Source organism: Periplaneta americana, chromosome 2 (genome assembly GCF_040183065.1).
Source record: "Periplaneta americana isolate PAMFEO1 chromosome 2, P.americana_PAMFEO1_priV1, whole genome shotgun sequence".
Lineage (NCBI taxonomy): Eukaryota > Metazoa > Arthropoda > Insecta > Blattodea > Blattidae > Periplaneta > Periplaneta americana.
This window is the reverse complement of record NC_091118.1, coordinates 8,915,973-8,934,674: the sequence shown is the minus strand read 5'-3', so window position 1 is coordinate 8,934,674 and position 18,702 is coordinate 8,915,973. Positions and strand designations below refer to the sequence as shown.

Here is an 18,702-nt window from a genome sequence, read left to right as displayed (position 1 = left end):
AACATACATGATTTCTCTATGAGTAAGTGCTTCAAACTTTGGAAAACAAAAAGTAGATACTTATTACCTATCCAAGACCACTTAGATTCAATGCCTATGAAACTGTAAAATATTTTCCTTTTGAAAATAAAACATTAGAGTGTTTAAATTTAGAGCCTTATCTATGTCTTACTTACTGGCTTTTAAGGAACCCGGAGGTTCATTGCCGCCCTCACATAAGCCCGCCATCGGTCCCTATCCTGAGCAAGATTAATCCAGTCTCTACCATCATATCCCACCTCCCTCAAATCCATTTTAATATTATCTTCCCATCTACGTCTCGGCTCCCCCAAATGTTTTTTTCCCTCTGTCCTCCCAACTAACACTCTATATGCATTTCTGGATTCACCCACACGTGCTACATGCCCTGCCCATCTCAAACGTCTGGATTTAATGTTCCTAATTATGTCAGGTGAAGAATACAATGCGTGCAGTTCTGTGTTGTGTAACTTTCTCCGTTCTCCTGTAACTTCATCCCTCTTAGCCCCAAATATTTTCCTAAGCGCCTTATTCTCAAACACTCTTAGCCTCTGTTCTTCTCTCAAAGTGACAGTCCAAGTTTCAAAACCATATAGAACAACCGATAATATAACTGTTTTATAAATTCGAACTTTCAGATTTTTTGACAGCAGACTGGATGATAAAAGCTTCTCAACTGAATAATAACAGGCATTTCCCATATTTATTCTGCGTTTAATTTCCTCCTGAGTATCATTTATATTTGTTACTGTTGCTCCAAGATATTTGAATTTTTCCATCTCTTCAAAGGATAAATTTCCAACTTTTATATTTCCATTTCGTATGTCTTACACTAATAATAAATATTTCTAAAAAAGCTTTTCATTGGAATACCCAGTTTGTCTGGAATGACTGATAGGAAGAATGAGTTAAGTCGATTTAGTAAAATTTTCACAAGATAAATTTAGAACTTCACAGTTTTTTTCTCCCAAGTTTGTGCACAGTTTAGACGGAACATTGCTTCTGACTGTTTTACTTTAAATGTCTCTAATCGTTTAATTGTTTTTCTTCTTTTCAGTCCCTCAAATCCCGAAGGCCATTTATCTCTCTGGGTTGGGAACATTACACAGAATGTTTCAGAAAAACAACTCATAGAACTGTTCTCAAGGTATGTATTGATTTTTATACGTACTTTAATGCATACTTCCATGGCTTGCTAACATTCGTACATTGAAGTCTTTCACAACCAGTGTCCATATTGGAAGTCTGCTTCTGAATACTATTACTACAAAGCATATAATCTGAATTGCATAGTTCTTTATTGCCACAGATTCGAAATTTATGTAACGAGTTTTTTATACTATTATACAGTGTTGCTAGAAAGTTTAGGGACACCTTATAATTCTTATAAAATGTTGTCCTGGCCTTAACTTCTTAGAGAAACTAACAATGGTTTTAACTGTTGATTAACAACTTTTGCTTCCTGTGTTAAAAACCTTGGAGTTTACTTTGATACGCATTTAAACTGGAATAACCAAGTAACCCATATTACCAAAAAAGTGCTTTCCATACTACATTCCTTAAACAGCATTCGAAAATTCCTTCAGCTATCACTGAAGAAAATACTAGTGGAAACATTAGTAATGCCCCACTTCGATTATTGTAATTTTCTACCGACTGACCTCAATGTCAACCAGTTGCAAAGATTACAACGTGTTCATAATTCTTGTGTTCGCTTCGTCTGCGATGTCCGTCGCGCTGACCACATTACCCCATCCTTCCAAACTCTGAACTGGCTACGGCTTAACGAACGTAGAACTTTTCGTTCTCTTGTTCTCCTTTTCCAAGTCCTTCACACCTCTACACCTACCTACCTTGCCTCCCGTTTCAGTTACCTGTCATCATATCATAATCTCTTCACACGCACGCAAAATAGCCGCATACTAGCCATACCAACACATCAGACATCATCGTATTCATCATCATACACAATCTCGCTCTCGCGCTTGTGGAATACCCTACCCAGTGACATCAGAGACTGTCGGAATTTAGTAGCGTTCAAAAGCAAACTTATTAAGCATTTTCTTACTGCGTAGAATAGGTTTAATTTTTACTTAATAAAAGAAATTATTCTCTTTTACAATAAACTGTCTTACTTACTTACAAATGGCTTTAAAGAACCTGAAGATTCATTACCGCCCTCACATAAGCCCGCCATCGGTCCCTATCCTGTGCAAGATTAATCCAGTCTCTATCATCATATCCCTCCTCCCTCAAATCCATTTTAATATTATCCTCCCATCTACGTCTCGGCCTCCCCAAAGGTCTTTTTCCCTCCGGCCTCCCAAACTAACACTCTATATGCATTTCTGGATTCGCCCATATGTGCTACATGCCCTGTCCATCTCAAACGTCTGGATTTAATGTTCCTAATTATGTCAGATGAAGAATACAATGCGTGCAGTTCTGTGTTGTGTAACTTTCTCCATTCTCCTGTAACTTCATCCCTCTTAGCCCCAAATATTTTCCTAAGCACCTTATTCTCAAATACCCTTAACCTATGTTCCTCTCTCAGAGTGAGAGTCCAAGTTTCACAACCATACAGAACGACCGGTAATATAACGCCGTAGCGTAGCACTTTGTGAAATCACTCGGATAACGGAGAAGATGAAACGGAACATCTCCAGTGAAGTCCTTGGTAAAATGCTAATTTTACACCAATTTTGTTTTTAATTCTTTGGTCCAGGGAATACTAGTAAAAATGTGTTTTTGTGAAAGACTAGTATTTTCCCTGGACTAAAAATGCAGTATACATTGAGTAGAATTAGTATTTTATAATATATTATAAAGCTGACTAATATGAACTCAATTTCACTGTTGTATTAATCCCAATGTTGTATTGTTTGAAAGTTTAATGTTACTGTGTTTAAAGTTTGGCTTTGGTTTGTTTCTTCAACTTTATTTTGAATAAAATTTAATATATTGTATAACAGAGGTGACTAATATGAGCTTAATATCATTATTGTTGGTTTCATTAAATTACACATGTTTATAGTACTATGTATTTAGTATTGTTAAGATGGCATACTTGATATAATAATCGAAAATATACAATATATAATCGATACTATGGAATACTCAGGGTTGGTCCTGTAATGCATCTGTTCCAAAGATACATCACTTGAGAATCAGAAGTTTGTGCAATTAAAATTTTAAAAGTAATCTACCTAATTTGATGTGTTTGTCAGATAAAATATGATACTAACCAGCTCTGCCCATTGGACAGGTTTGGTGTGGTGTTGAGTGTACGGCTCTTGCCAGAGAAGTTCTGTGCATTCATCAACTTCCGGGACAAGTCAGCACCTGGTCCAGCCATGAAGCATCTGCAAGGCAAGGACATGGGGGGAGAACGCCTCCTGATCCGCTACCCCAACAACCCAGTTCCTGAGCAAATAGTGCTTAAAAAGACGGTGCCTCCAGGGTGAGTAACATGCTGGACAGAGTTGGTATATGTTCGATACTCTCTGAGATTCAGCTCGTGTAAGAGTGAACAGTATGGAGACAGAAGAGTCTACAAGTAGAATGAGGACTTTCAAATACTGAAAGCTAAAATAGTAATAATTCTAGTTTACAACATAGCCACATGTTTAAGCTTCAATTTGGTACCTCAGTGAAGTCTTTTGTCCAATTGGAAGTCTACTTTTTGTCCGAAAGGATAATAAATGTCGGAAAATGTTGTTGTTGTTTTCTAATGCCAGGCGTTTGACAATAAAGTCATTTCACCTCTTGCACTCCAATATTTTTCAAAGATATTATCATGACCAGCGACTGAAGCACAGATTTTGAGGTGTTCCGAATCCATTTCTTGGTTTGAGTTGCACAATGGGCAGTTAGCGGACTGATATATTCCAATTCTATGCAGGTGTTTGGCCAAACAATCATGGCCTGTTGCCAATCTAAATGCAGCTACAGACGATTTTCGTGGTAAATCGGGAATTAACTGTGGATTATGATGCAGAGAGTTCCATTTTTTCCCTTGAGATTGTGTTACCAAATTTTGTTTGTTTAAGTCTAAGTATGTATATTTAATAAATCTTTTCACAGAGTAATACGTAGATTTAGTAACAGGTCTGTAAGTAGCAGTGCTGCCCTTCTTTGCTAAAGCATCCGCATTCTCGTTTCCCAGGATTCCACAATGGGATGGTATCCATTGGAATACAATTCTTTTATTGAGTGATATTAATTGAGAGAGCATTTTAGTTATTTCTGCTGTTTGAGATGAAGGTGTGTGTTTAGAGACTATTGATAGAATAGCTGCTTTGGAGTCTGACAATATAACTGCATTCCTAAATTTATTGATGTGGCATAGAAGATTCCTGAGTCTTTCACTTATTGCAATGATTTCTCCATCAAAACTTGTTGTTCCATATCCAAGAGATCTATAAAGTGAGAAGAGACAGCACGTAACACCTGCACCGGCACTTTGTTCTCTGGAGATCAAGCATCCGTCAGTGTATAAATGAAGCCAGTTTTGTGGAGGGTACCTAATATTAATTGTCTCTAAAGACAATTCTTTCATTATTTCAATGTTTACTTCTGATTTCAGTATTTCTCCTGTTAAATTTAGATTATATTCTATATTTAATAGAGTTAAAGGGTTTGGTTTAATTTGTAAGTTTTCTTTTAAATTTGGGGTATTGATTTTCTGTTTTAATTCTTGAACCGTGGATATGAAACTTATGTCGGAAAATGTGAAATAGGAGAAAACAGTCACTGAAGATGGTGTAAGAAATAGTATAGTGCGCTTATATTATAAATGCCCAAATAATTATGAAATTATTTGAGATAATGGGTACAAGTTATATATAGAACTGTAGAATTCAGTTCAGTCTTCGTAATGCATCCAGCTGTTTGCTGACAACATAAAGTCCACTGTAGTCTATTCAGTTGTTGTTTTTCACGAGAAGTGAGGGGTATTTTGATCGGTGTTCACTATAGATGCCTGTTGCTAGTAGCCAGAGGTGGGGTGTAGTCAATATACACTGCAGGGCTGTGTCTTCTGCAACTGGTACTGATGATTTTAATTTACTTCTTTTGTGGTTTATGGATGGACAGTATAGAAGAATGTGTTCCAGATCTTCATCATGATTATTACACCACAGACAAGTAGGAGTATCAGAAATGTGAAATCGATGTAGGTACAATTGAGTGACAATGTGACCTGTTCTGGCTCTTGTTAAAAATGTCGTTGTTGTTGTTGTTTTCTAATGCCAGGCGTTTGACAATAAAGTCATTTGACCTCTTGCACCCCAATATTTTTCAAAGATATTATCATGGTCAGCCACTGAAGCACAGATTTTGAGGTGTTCCGAATCCATTTCTTGATTTGAGTTGCACAATGGGCAGTTAGGGGACTGATATATTGTGAAAATGGCAAGTTGTAGCCAATTTAAGTGAAGACCATATTTTAACGTTTTGGTGGCTACTTCATTCACACACAACCCCCAGAATGTCTGGAGGACCACACCTGCTGTTGGTCGACGGGTCCATTGGACCTAGCTGGGAGATCTTGTTGATCACCAGCTTTCCCTCCTTAAGCCACTGGAGGACGATTTTAGTGCCATAGAGGTCAGCACTAGGAACAGAAAAGTAGAAAGAGGAGGAAGGAAAGGGAAATGAACCCCTAGGCCTCGAATGCTCTAATGCCATCGGGGTCGAAGAAAGTAAGAGTTCAGTCAGAGGATTGGATAGGAAAGGGTAAAGAGGGAGTTAGGTATTGAATAGAGGAAAATTATACCAAATTCAGTCATTAACTCATCAAGCTGACCAGTGCTAATTGATGAGTAGCCCCTCCCTTTAGCTTACTAACAGCTGCACCACGGGAAGGTAGGGATGGGACATTGGGTATTTGTCCAGGTTGGTTCCTTAAAACCTTCAATGGGAAGAATTAATGGCTCTCCCCCCTGTATCCGACAGATACCCTTTTGTTAAAAATATTTGAACATGTATGGGCAAGTTTTTGTACATTTCCAGGTCATTTGGTTTCTTTTGTACAGACTGTAAAATTTTTCCTTTGTCAGAAGAGAGCCAATTATTGATCCATAGGTTTGTAAAATGAGACTTTACTGAAGCAAAAGCACTGGATAGAGATATCACTTGAAGAGGTCTTGGTTGCAAATATGTTGCCTGTTTTGCAATGTTATCGACTTCCTCGTTTCCAGGTATACCACAATGACTAGGTATCCATTGAAATAACTCCCTTCATGGAGTCCCTCAGTGTAAAATTCTCCGGAGGTAAAATAGTCCCTCAATCGGATCTCCGGGTAGGGACTGCACTGAGAGATGCCAAGAATTGTACTAAAGTACTTATTTGGAACACCAAAAGTCACACCGTCCAGTCAATCAGAGTCAAGTTTAATATTGAAAAAGGATTGAAGTATGGTGTCAGTCAATGTAGAAGCAAAATCCATTCTCTGTAATATAGGGTGATTCAGATCACCTGTAACAGTAATTTATTTCGGAAACTAGTGCATGAAAATTTTCGAGAAAAACATATTTAGGACTAAACCACATGTGAACTTTCACTTGAGCTTGATTTCATCAATCAGCTCTAACAGGAAGTAGGGTCAGTGGCGTATCACTTTAAAATTTCAAATGGGAGTCGGGTCAAATATGGTACTGTTTGATAGAGCTCTTCAAAACAAACAACTTTCATAGGAAACGTTTTTATCAATTGCTACTCTTTCAATGAGAAAACGTACAAAAAGATAATGTCATCAATATTGAGAAATGTTAAAAGACGAAAATGTAAACAAGACAATTAATGTTGACATGCTACTGAAAAGCTTGACAATTCCATTAATTTTTTATAAATTTTCAAACTATCTGAGCAGCACACACCTGTACTCTTCTTCTAACACTGTCAGTGACTCCTAATACTTTGGCGTGGTCAAGTGACTGGCAGAGTAGGAATTAATAAAAAGTTTCGTATGAAAGTTGTTTGTTTTGAAGAGCTCTATCAAATGGTACCCTATTTGACCCCAACTCCCATTTGAAATTTTAAAGTGCTACGCCACTGACCCTACTTCCTGTTAGAGCTGATTGGTGAAATCAAGCTCAAGTGAAAGTCCACATGTGGTTTAATTATAAATATTTTTGTGTCGGAAATTTTCATGCATTAGTTTCCGAAATAAATTACTGTTATGGGTGGTCTGAATCACCCTGTAAAAAAAATGAGGCTAAAAAGAATAAATATTAATATAGAACTAGAAGAAATGAGCTTCCAGATGACGCAAACACATTACTTACCGACATTTTGAAGAAATCTGACATTTCTAGAGTCGATGATACCTTAGCAGTTAATCAGTGATGAAATTGAATTGAATTGTTGAAGATGTGTTATGTGTTGCAGTGCCAGCCAGACAAAGCTAACAGGTCCAGTGAACGGAGATGAATGTCATTTCTGGAGGACTACAGGATGTGCATTTGGCAATAAATGTCGCTATAAGCACCTCCCGGAGAACAAAGGCATCGACAGGAAGCCGTGGCAGAAGACGGTGTAGCCCACAGTGAGACTGAAACAAGACTGAAGTGGTGAGTGCAATGACAGTTGACTGACATCACCCGCATGGCTCCTCAAGGATGTATTAGTGCCACAGAAGGTATGGCATTCAGGTTCGTCAAGGTATCAGTGGGGACAGTGGGTAGAGCAGATTACATTCAGTGCTGGCCTTAATTACTATGATTCTCCTACAAGTAGTTTCAGATTATTGTGAGACTTTGTACACCCCTTTCTGCAGTGATGAAAATTATTTAAGCGCAGGCTAGAAGAAATGTAACGCAAAAATTATATAATCAAAGTTTAAGGAATTGATACTACAACATATTGGCCAAATTCCAAATGTTGAAAGTATTTCCAGATATCCATTTTAAAATGATGTACAATTATTTTGAGTTTTTGTTTGATGTATGTGAGAGATGTGATTCATTTAGTAGATCTTTCTGTAATTTCGCTTCATAATGAGAGAATCATATATACAGGGTGATTTACAGGAGTTACTGCCACTTACGGAACTTATTTCTGGAGACATTCTGAGCAAAAACTATCATACAAACATGGGTTCTAGTCTCATTATTTTCAGAGTTACAGTAATTTGAAGTTTGTAAAATACTTTTTCTTTAGTTTTAAGGGTAAAAGAATATTACAAATAGAGAATGAACTATTCAAAAGTATACTTTCTTTAATTAGCTATTATTCTGAAGCTAAAAATGTGTTGTTAATTCCTTAGTTGCTTTGTAGAGTTTTTTTCTCCCAATTTTTAACTAAAAATTACATTATTTTTACATACTTTTCACAACAATTGCTACAGATCACACGACTGCTAGCAACTTGATTCTTTACACTTGAATTTTTCATCCTAATGTACAGTCTTTATTTTAGAGCTTACAAGAGTGACATGATTTGTAACAATATTTGTTGTGATAAATGCGTAAGAAAAATGTAATTTTGTAGTTTAAAATTGAAAAAAAAAAATTTGTATGAACTATAGAATTGATATTTTTTTATATGTTATCAATATTTTAACTTTTAACAGTATTAATAAACAGATGTAATAAGGTATTGTAACATGAGTTCTATATATAAGTATATAATGTACGATGTTGGCAGATCAGTAAATTCAAGTAAAAATTAAATTGAAAGCAACTACACATTTTTAGCTTCAAAATACTAACCAATTAAAGAAATTATACTTCTGAATAGTTCATTCCTTTTTTTGTAATATTCTTTTACCCTTAAAAATAAAGTAAAAATTCATTTTTTAACAACTTTAAATTAGTGTTACTCTGAAAATATTGACAATAGGATCCATGTTCATGTGACATTTTTTTTGCTTAAAATGTCTTTGGGAATATGCTCCGTAAGTCGCAGTGAATCACCCTGTATATAACGTGGAACATACGAGCTATCAGTATAGTTTCTCGCATATACACAAGGTTTTTACATGACTGTCTGCCATGATGAAAATTAAACCTGGTCAAGTTGGAGCAAGTTTAACCTGAAAATTGCATGGTTTGAATTTTAATCGATTAATACTCCAACATAAATATATCCAAAACAACATGAGAGAAAAGACTTTCAGATTTTACTTTTAATATGATATAAATTTTTCATAGCTTTGTTTGATGCATGTGGAGGTTATTATTATGTAGTGGGTCTTTCAGTAATTTCTGTTCACAATCAGACTTAATCATAAACATAACAGCATAATTGTTCTTTGCGTTTACCTTGTACCTTAATGAAACATTATGTAATATCGTGAGAGGCAAATATAACCCAAAAACATCATAGTTCAAGTGAAATATACTAGAAGCCTGTTATAGTGAGGGTCACATAAGAACAGTTCCTATACAGCAAATATTGCCGTCTTGTCAGTGTTGCCAACTGTTACCAGATATCACACGATCCTTCGTACTAAATGACTTATTTACTTACCATACTTTATGTTGGAAAGTTATTCTAAATAATTCAATAATTTGTAACATACTTTCGTTGGCAAACTATCTGAGAAAGGGATCAAAATGCCAATTATTTTGTCTGGCAATACGAAATTCTTTGGTTTGACTAAACAATTGACTGACGAGACCTAACCTAAAAATGTATTTTGTTTGACCACATGAAATTATTAGTACTAACTCCGAAAATTTACCTGACTATAGTTTGAATTATAACACATAAAATAACTCTTATGCATTAATATTAATACTGATATTAATTAATTATTAATATGTTCAAATTTCACTAGCTTCCAGTAACAGGATCAGAAATCTAGTACAATTTCAATTTCATGGAACTCCAGTACCGACAAATATTGTTGATATTTGTCTCAGCTGCCAAGATACTAGTTACAAAATCACTACCATTTGTAGTATTTGTCAGTATTGAAATTCGAAACGAAGTTGGCAAAAGAAAATTCAACCTGCAAACTAGAAAATCACCACAATCCACTAGCATATGTAGTAATGGGGGAAAAATGGTTAGGTTTCACTCTTAGGGTATGAAGTAAGCTGACCCGGACTATATAACACAGCTGTCATGGGACATATTCCTGCGTTATAGCTTATTCTTAGGATATCATAAGATAATCTGTAGATTGACAAACAATGGGTACCGGTACAGGAAAATGAAGGGACAAACAGACTACAACATAATGCACTACTGTAAAGGTATCATGCCATGAATTTGCATGAAAGTAGAAGCACATGCTGTCATGATCTTGGCACTAGAATGATGTGGTGTGATAGCTTTGATTGTTTTACAACTGGGGAAGACTCAGTACTCAATTTGACAGCAGATGTGTTGAATCCAGGGTTGTTTTGAAAGTTTTGGCAATAAGAAAAGTTCTGCCATCATCTGACATTGAACCCAGAACCTTCAGTTCATAGACAGTTGTTCTACCAACAAAAATACAATTAACAGTGCACTGCTATACATAATTTTACGTTGTGAAATGTACAAATAATATAAAGATTTACCAGGTATACACCTTTACTCCTATGAAACATAAAATAGTGTGTAGGTTCCTATGAAGGACTAATTTTTATCACTGATATCCGTAAAAGGTCAGCAAAATAATTTTGTATTAATTATATACTTAATTATTAGTGGCGATAATGTTTTGAAGACTTAATAAATAAATGTTACATTGGATTAATATTAGAATGGAATTTTAGCAATCACTAATTGAATAATTTAGGCACCAAATTCAGTTTTTTTATACATCTTGATTACACACTTTTAACATTTTTGTATCACTTAATAATAACAACTTTCATAATATGTTAAAATGAAAATTAAGTAGTAAATTACCTAGTTGAGTAGTCAAGTCAATTTTTTTTTTGTCGTCATGGCAACAGGGCACCTGGGAATTGTTCAGTCCTGGCTATCAGTGAATTGACTATTTACAAGCAAGAGTGGTGGTATCATTTCATACAAAATGGCTCCAATACTATGTGTGAGAAATCAATAAAAAATCTAGAAGTGTTTCCTCTTTAAATAAATTTTAATAATAATAATGCAGTAGAATGCTTATTATCCGTGGTAATCAGGGGAGTGGGCTGAACTGTTAATCGAAAAAATCGGATAATCCATACCATAAAAGATTTTCGCAAATTTAGTAAATAATACTTACACTTTCGTATTTTCTTTCATGATGTTGTATTTAACACGGTAGGTAGAGGATCAGAAGTTCACTAATTTAAGTCAGGTTGTCAACAACGAGTTTTTAAGGGGCAGGGAAATTCATTGTAATGGCTGTTTATGGAAAGATAGGAATAGTGGAGGTCTCATATTGAAGACTTACATACTTTATACACTTATCCTTATTTTATATTAAATTGCACACAGCTGTAACTCTGGTATTCTGATACGAGATGGACCATAGTTTCTCTTTCCCCAAACCATTTAATGATTTGCACATTTTTCGATACTTAGCACAACACGATTTCTTTTCATACCCGTGAAAAATAATTCATATATATGGTATAGGATCTATGAAATACAACTGGAACAGTAGACCATACTGTGTTTGTAATAACACGTCTAGAAAAACTTGCTAATATAATATGCAGTACCTACTTCATATATTTCTGTAGCAAAAAAAAAAAGAGAGAGAGAAAGAGTATGTGAAAAGAAAGGAGGAGGCAAGAGAAAGACAGTCGAATAATCCATCAATTGGTTGACGGATAATCGGGGTTCTACTGTAGTAGTAATAATAATAATAATAATAATAATAATAATAATAATAATAATGAAGAAAGAAAGGAAAGAAAATCCTGAGGGAGATTTTGGGCCGATTAAAGAAAATGGTGAACATAGAAGATGACATAACCATGAACTGTACACACACATGGAAAAGATAACTGATAAATCAGAAGAAGGATCACTTTCTATGGTCATATGGCCCGAACGAGTGCAGAGAGGTTAACTAACAGGATCTTTGATTTCTTTTTGAGTAAGAAAACTAAAGGAAGTTGGGTCAAAGAGGTGGGGATTACTCAGCAGGACATCCAAGAACACGAACCCTTAAGAAGAAACTTGAACACTTCAAAGCTTCCAGGAAAAATCTAAACTGAAAACAGGTAGCATGTGGACTGAAGAAAGAAAAGAAACACATAGGGCACAAATGCGAGAATACTGGAAAAGCATTAAAACAAATCAGTTGAAATAACATGATTCATAGCAGCCGGATGGATAATAATAATAATAATAATAATAATAATAATAATAATAATAATTTTTTGCTGCAAAAATATACAAAGACATTGTAAATATACAAATATTCTATACTGTTTTCGCTGTAAGAAAAATCCTAATGTAAACATAAGCACGTTGCTCTCATACCCGTGATTGGCTCCCAGTCGAAACACTCACATGACGCAGGAAAATATAGTTCGTATTTGGAAACCACAATCTTGTATTATTTGAAAATAAAAAATTGAATTCTAGTTGTTAAATACGATGAAACATTTAACTTCACTCATGTGTAAAACGCTGTGTAAAATAAAGCTACTTTTATATTTTGTTATGTACTACGAACGCGGATGAATACCAACAGTAATACCGAGGTAGTCTGTTCATGTAACAAGCTGGCGTCACTTGAGCTCGTAGTTTTTCGCGTAAGCACGTGGTACTGAAGTATGGCTTCTGCATCCTCAACTGTACATTGTGAAAACATAAGACTTAAAAATAATTGAATTGTAGTAATTATAAAATAAATGTTTCCTAAGCAAACGAATGCATAGTAGTGAGGTTAGGCCTACTTGACGAGTAACGGGAAGTGTTTAACATGAAACAGGATGTACAACAGTAGGCGGGAACACATACTGAGAATCTATGGCGCCAAACAGTGGCCAATGAAGCCTCACTTCAGTCACGTGCTATTGTTTACATTAGGATTTTTCTTACAGCGAAAAGATTATAGCTCTCTCCTGAAATTGAAAGAGAGTGATCTCATGCTGATTGGTGATTTTGAGGCAGACAATTGAAGCGTTGGACTGAATAACGGTGTATGTTACAATCTGCTAACTGTGCAGGAGGAACAAAGACCGTTATTCCAACCAAGAAAGTCATGGTTGTAATTCGTGTAGAAGCGTCTCTGATATAGATATTGAAAAACAATTTTTATGACAGCTGTGTGAGACTATATAGAGCATTATTCGACTAAAATGTTGATTTTGAAAAATTGTAATGTAGACCATTATTTGGTCCAATGCTTCAATTGAATATTACATATGTAGAGTCAAATGGCAAGTTGTAGCCAATTTAAGTGAACACCATATTTTAACATTTTGGTGGCTACTTCATCCACACACAACCCCCAGAATGTCTGGAGGACCACACCTGCTGTTGGTCGACGGGTCCATTGGACCTAGCTGGGAGATCTTGTTGATCACCAGCTTTCCCTCCTTAAGCCACTGGAGGACGATTTTAGTGCCATAGCAGGTCAGCACTAGGAACAGAAAAGTAGAAAGAGGAGGAAGGAAAGGGAAATGAACCCCTAGGCCTCAAATGCTCTAATGCCGTCGGGGTCGAATAAAGTAAGAGTTCAGTCAGAGGACTGGATAGGAAAGGGTAAAGAGGGAATTAGGTATTGGATAGAGGAAAATTATACCAAATTCAGTCATTAACTCATCAAGCTGACCAGTGCTAATTGATGAGTAGCCCCTCCCTTGTAAAATTATGCTTACTAACAGCTGCACCACGGGAAGGTAGGGATGGACGTTGGGTATTTGTCCAGGTTGGTTCCTTAAAGCCTTCAATGGGAAGGATTAATGGCTCTCCCCCCTGTATCCGACAGATACCCTTTTGCAGCAAGAAGTCAAATGACTTTATTGTCGAATGCCTGGCATTAGAAAACAACAACAACATATGTAGAGTCTTAGAAAAAAGTTTTGTCACACAGATACTTTATTAAGTCCCAGAAAGGAGACAGTGTGCATAATCAGAGGACAAACGGCCTGGTTCACAAGAGAAGGAGCGAGTGTGTGTTAAGTGTTCGTGTAAGTGTAGTGTAGGGAATGGATGAGGATGATGATGAAGGTGAGGAAGGGAGAAGGGGAAACCCTATGCCAGCACATAGCCTACTCCTGTCGAATAGCACCAAGGGGACCTCCAGGCTTAATGTCCCCATCCGACAGACAACTGACCATCAACTGTGACATATGCACTGCGGAGAGATTTGGGATTTAACCCAGGCATTTTGGTGCACAGTTTAGTGATTAGAAGTTATGCAGTGCCATCTCTCCTAGTCCCGAGGTAGAAATTTTACAAGAAATATATGTCCCCGCCGGGAATTGAACCCGGGCTGCCTAGTCTGGAGGCAGACATGCTAACTCGGCGGGCATAATAATAATAATAATAATAATAATAATAATAATAATAATAATAGTACTTGTTTATTGTAACTTTGCTTATAAATGTAGAGATTTATTCTATCCTTGTAATCTACATATTAACAAAATCAGTTAATCCTATGATGATGATGATGATGATGATGATGATGATGATGATGATAATAATAATAATAATAATAATAATAATAATAATAATAATAATAGTAATAGTAATAATACGAAACCACCTATATGGAGTCTAATTCAGTGTACTGAAAAACTAACGCAACATTATATCTTTTTTCTTTCTCTTATTAGCTTTCATTGCTTCTGTAATTGTAACTTTTTTATTCTGTAAATTGCCATTGTTTGTTTGTTTGTTTGTTTGTTTGTTTGTGTACTTGTTTACTTTTTTTCTTACTCTGTTATCTTTCATCATTTATATTGTTTTGTATGCTTTGTCTAATGGCAGCCTCTAATTTGAGGAAGCACAATAAAATAAAAAATAAATAATAATAATAATAATAATAATTCTACACTTCGAAAAAAGTCACTGATATGAGAAAAAATATTGAAAAAATTCTGCAGGTTACAGTTAGGGCACAAATGCAGGTATATTATAATATACTTCAGGTCTGTGCATATACATCTTATATCATAATCATGTATGAAGTAGTCGCCCTCGGTAGCGTAGTTGGTATAGTGCTGGCCTTCTGTGCTCAAGGTTGCGGGTTCGATTCCAGCCGAGATCGATGGCATTTAAATGTGTTTAAATGCGACAGGCTCATGTCAGTAGCTTTGCTGGCATGTAAAAGAACTCTTGCAAGACAAAATTCCAGCACACCGGCGATGCTGATAACCTCTGCAGTTGTGAGCATCATTAAATAAATAATATATTTTTTTAATATACTAAAGATTATTATTTTTTTGGTCCTACATACATGCCCAACTTGGAGTCAGGCCACAAAGGGAAAAACACTAGGAGGGGAGTTCGATCCGGTGCTGAGGATTGGACTTCGGCATAGTTCAATGGTGAGAGCGCTTGGTACGTAGAACCAAGGACCCATGTTCGATCCCTGGTGCCGGAGCGAATTTTTCTCCTTTAATATTAATATTAATAATTTTTGTATGAATTATAGTATCAGGTCGGTTCAGTGATACACAGTTTTCACTTTTCAGATGCATTATTGTGAACAACGAATATTTAAATAAAATTGCGTTAACAAACTTTCCCTTTGGCTTCATGGAATGTTCAATAATCATGGCATAATTCACTGAAATTCAACGATTTTCATTGTAAAATATTTATTTATTCCTATTTAAGCCCATAAAATTGATCCGAGAGTAATTTGTTGACACATGGAAAAAACCCTGAATGTGAGATTCGAATACTGATGCTTTATGATTGGGAGAGTTGGTAGACCTGAATTGCCACACCAGATTGGTTTTCATCTGTTTGTTGTGGTTTTCATCTGTTTGTTGTATTTCGGAGTAAATGTCGTCAAAGCAACTCAAATGAAACATTTGAAAAGAAATATTGTGATCTCAACTGTTTTTTTAATAACTCTACCAGTGATATCAGTACGCAATTTCAGTTTTGTTTTTTCTCTTCTCTTTGTAAGGTTCTTGATATTGTATCACAGTTATATTGAATTTAACTTATTATACGAGAGATATTTACATTTCTTGTGTAGAATATATCACAATTATTGTTCTATAGCCTAATTTATTAATCAGAAACACTTTCTGCTCAGGTGCTTTTGATTCTTAAAGTGTAATATTTATGTTTTTTGTTGATGTCTTTATTTAAAGCGAGACAAAACAAGACTGGAGATGTTTGTTCATTTGTTATGTAAGTACTAAGGCCAGTTCTGAAGTAATAATTGTTGCATTGTCAATTAGTGGCGTGAAGGTTTGTTGGTACCTTGAAGTGATGTACATTTGTCTCTGTTTATACAAGTAATGACGTAAGTTGTCTCAGTTTGAATGTTATCAGTAAACAAACCTGTCATGAAAGGTTAATTGGTAACAGTATAAAAAAACATTCCCCGTGTGTTATCATGTTAAAATAAATCTCTGTACTTTAGGTGAGATGAAGGTAGATTTAATTTTCTCAAACTTGTGAAGTTTTGAGAAGAGTTACTAATGTATTGTAGTACGAAAGTTTTTTGATATGTTGAAAATTATCTTGTACTTGTTTTTCAAAAGCAAGACTACTTTGGAATCTAAGACGACTATATAAAAATCAAAAGGAAAAATAAAATCTTCTAACCTCAACTTCACACAACATTGTCACATGAATTAGATGTGTATTACAACATTTCTGCACAGATACATTTTTTTTTTAAGCTTACCATAAGGCATAATATCGAGTTTGAATGTCATGTTTTATATGAAAACATTTTTGAGTCACATATTCATAAAGTTACTTTCTTATTGTGGATTGTAGACTGTTTAAAGTATGTCAGTGCAGGAAATTGGTGAGTTTGCAGTGTAGCCTATGTCACTGTCCAAGGCCAGAAAATGATGAAGATAGTGTATGCAAAACTGAAATCAGATTTTCAATAGGATCATGTGGTTACAAGGTTCCTCAGTAGATGTCTTTTCCTAAATAACAGTTGAATCTATTGTTTCCATAGCAACAAGACTGAATAAAACTAAAACGTATAATTTTATTTGACCATACTTCTACATAGGACAGACAGGCAGATTATTTCAAACACGTTACAAAGAACATGTCACAGCCATAACAAAATTACAAAACACCTCCACATATGCAGAACACATCACAAATGCTAACCACACCTACAGAGACATCAACACAGACATGGAAATACTGCACATCCAACCAAAAAGCCAGAAACTCAACACACTAGAACAATATGAAATATGTTGTTGTTTTCTAATGCCAGGCGTTTGACAATAAAGTCATTTGACCTCTTGCACTCCAATATTTTTCAAAGATATTATCATGGCCAGCCACTGAAGCACAGATTTTGAGATTAAATGGCAAGTTGTAGCCGATTTAAGTGAACACCATATTTTAACATTTTGGTGGCTACTTCATTCACAAACAACCCCCAGAATGTCTGGAGGACCACACCTGCTGTTGGTCGACGGGTCCATTGGACCTAGCTGGGAGATCTTGTTGATCACCAGCTTTCCCTCCTTAAGCCACTGGAGGACGATTTTAGTGCCATAGAGGTCAGCACTAGGAACAGAAAAGTAGAAAGAGGAGGAAGGAAAGGGAAATGAACCCCTAGGCCTCAAATGCTCTGATGCCGTCGGGGTCGAATAAAGTAAGAGTTCAGTCAGAGGACTGGATAGGAAAGGGTAAAGAGGGAGTTAGGTATTGAATAGAGGAAAATTATACCAAATTCGGTCATTAACTCATCAAGCTGACCAGTGCTAATTGATGAGTAGCCCCTCCCTTGTAAATTATGCTTACTAACAGCTGCACCACGGGAAGGTAGGGATGGGACATTTAGGTATTTGTCCAGGTTGGTTCCTTAAAGCCTTCAATGGGAATGATTAATGGCTCTCCCCCCTGTATCCGACAGATACCCTTTTGCAGCCATAATATGAAATATACAGACACACAAAAACACACCCCAACGATATTCTCAACACACAACTCAATTTCAAAACACATACACTCTTTGACTCTACACTATGAACGCACCCTCACAGGAAACAAGAGGCGCCAAGACCTGTTCTGAAGATGACCCAAAATAGGTCGAAACATGTTAAAAAATTTAACACAAGAAAATTGTTATCATACATATTCCGAAGTATACAATTCTATCGCATACTGTAAATTGTGAACTAGGATTTAGTTAACATGAATCTTGTAAAAACTGTAATTAGAAATGGGCTTTCAGTAAAAAGAGTTAGCACTCTGCTAACAATAAATCTCGAAGGGCCTACTCGTAAAGAATTTCAATGTTTAGAGTGCCCATAAAATAACGTATTTTAGTGTGATGTAAATTCAGCAGTAATTGATTCTAAACATATTACGTGTAATGATTTGCTTATATAAGCATGTCTAGAGTGTGATAAGATGGATTGAAAGTAATATAATTCCAAGAAACAAATTAAATAACTTTTTGTTTATGCAAACCTTATTAATTTTGTCTTCTTTGTACAATTACTCAGAATATTGCACAAGCTTTTCGCAAATTGCAAAAATACAATTTCTCATATGTGCATTTTTGCGACAATTATTTATTTTCTAGTTTAAACTGTGGTTCAAGTCTGGTTGAGAATTATTAAAGAGCGACAAAAGGTTTTTTTTTTGCATGGGATGTATTTTTA

The 18,702-nt window shown here is 35.5% G+C and overlaps 1 protein-coding gene across 1 annotated transcript in view; it reads left to right on the top strand.

Annotated features, from left to right (window-relative positions):
• LOC138712648 (uncharacterized) overlaps nt 1-18,702 on the top strand; it is a 91,036-nt gene that overhangs the window by 54,189 nt on the left and 18,145 nt on the right. Inside the window, exons 10-12 of the mRNA XM_069844614.1 lie at nt 1,076-1,165; nt 3,284-3,478; nt 7,409-18,702. The exon at nt 7,409-18,702 is cut by the window's right edge and continues 18,145 nt beyond it. Of these exons, the coding sequence (XP_069700715.1) occupies nt 1,076-1,165; nt 3,284-3,478; nt 7,409-7,559 (436 nt within the window). The 3' untranslated portion in view covers nt 7,560-18,702. The remainder of the gene's footprint in view (nt 1-1,075; nt 1,166-3,283; nt 3,479-7,408) is intronic.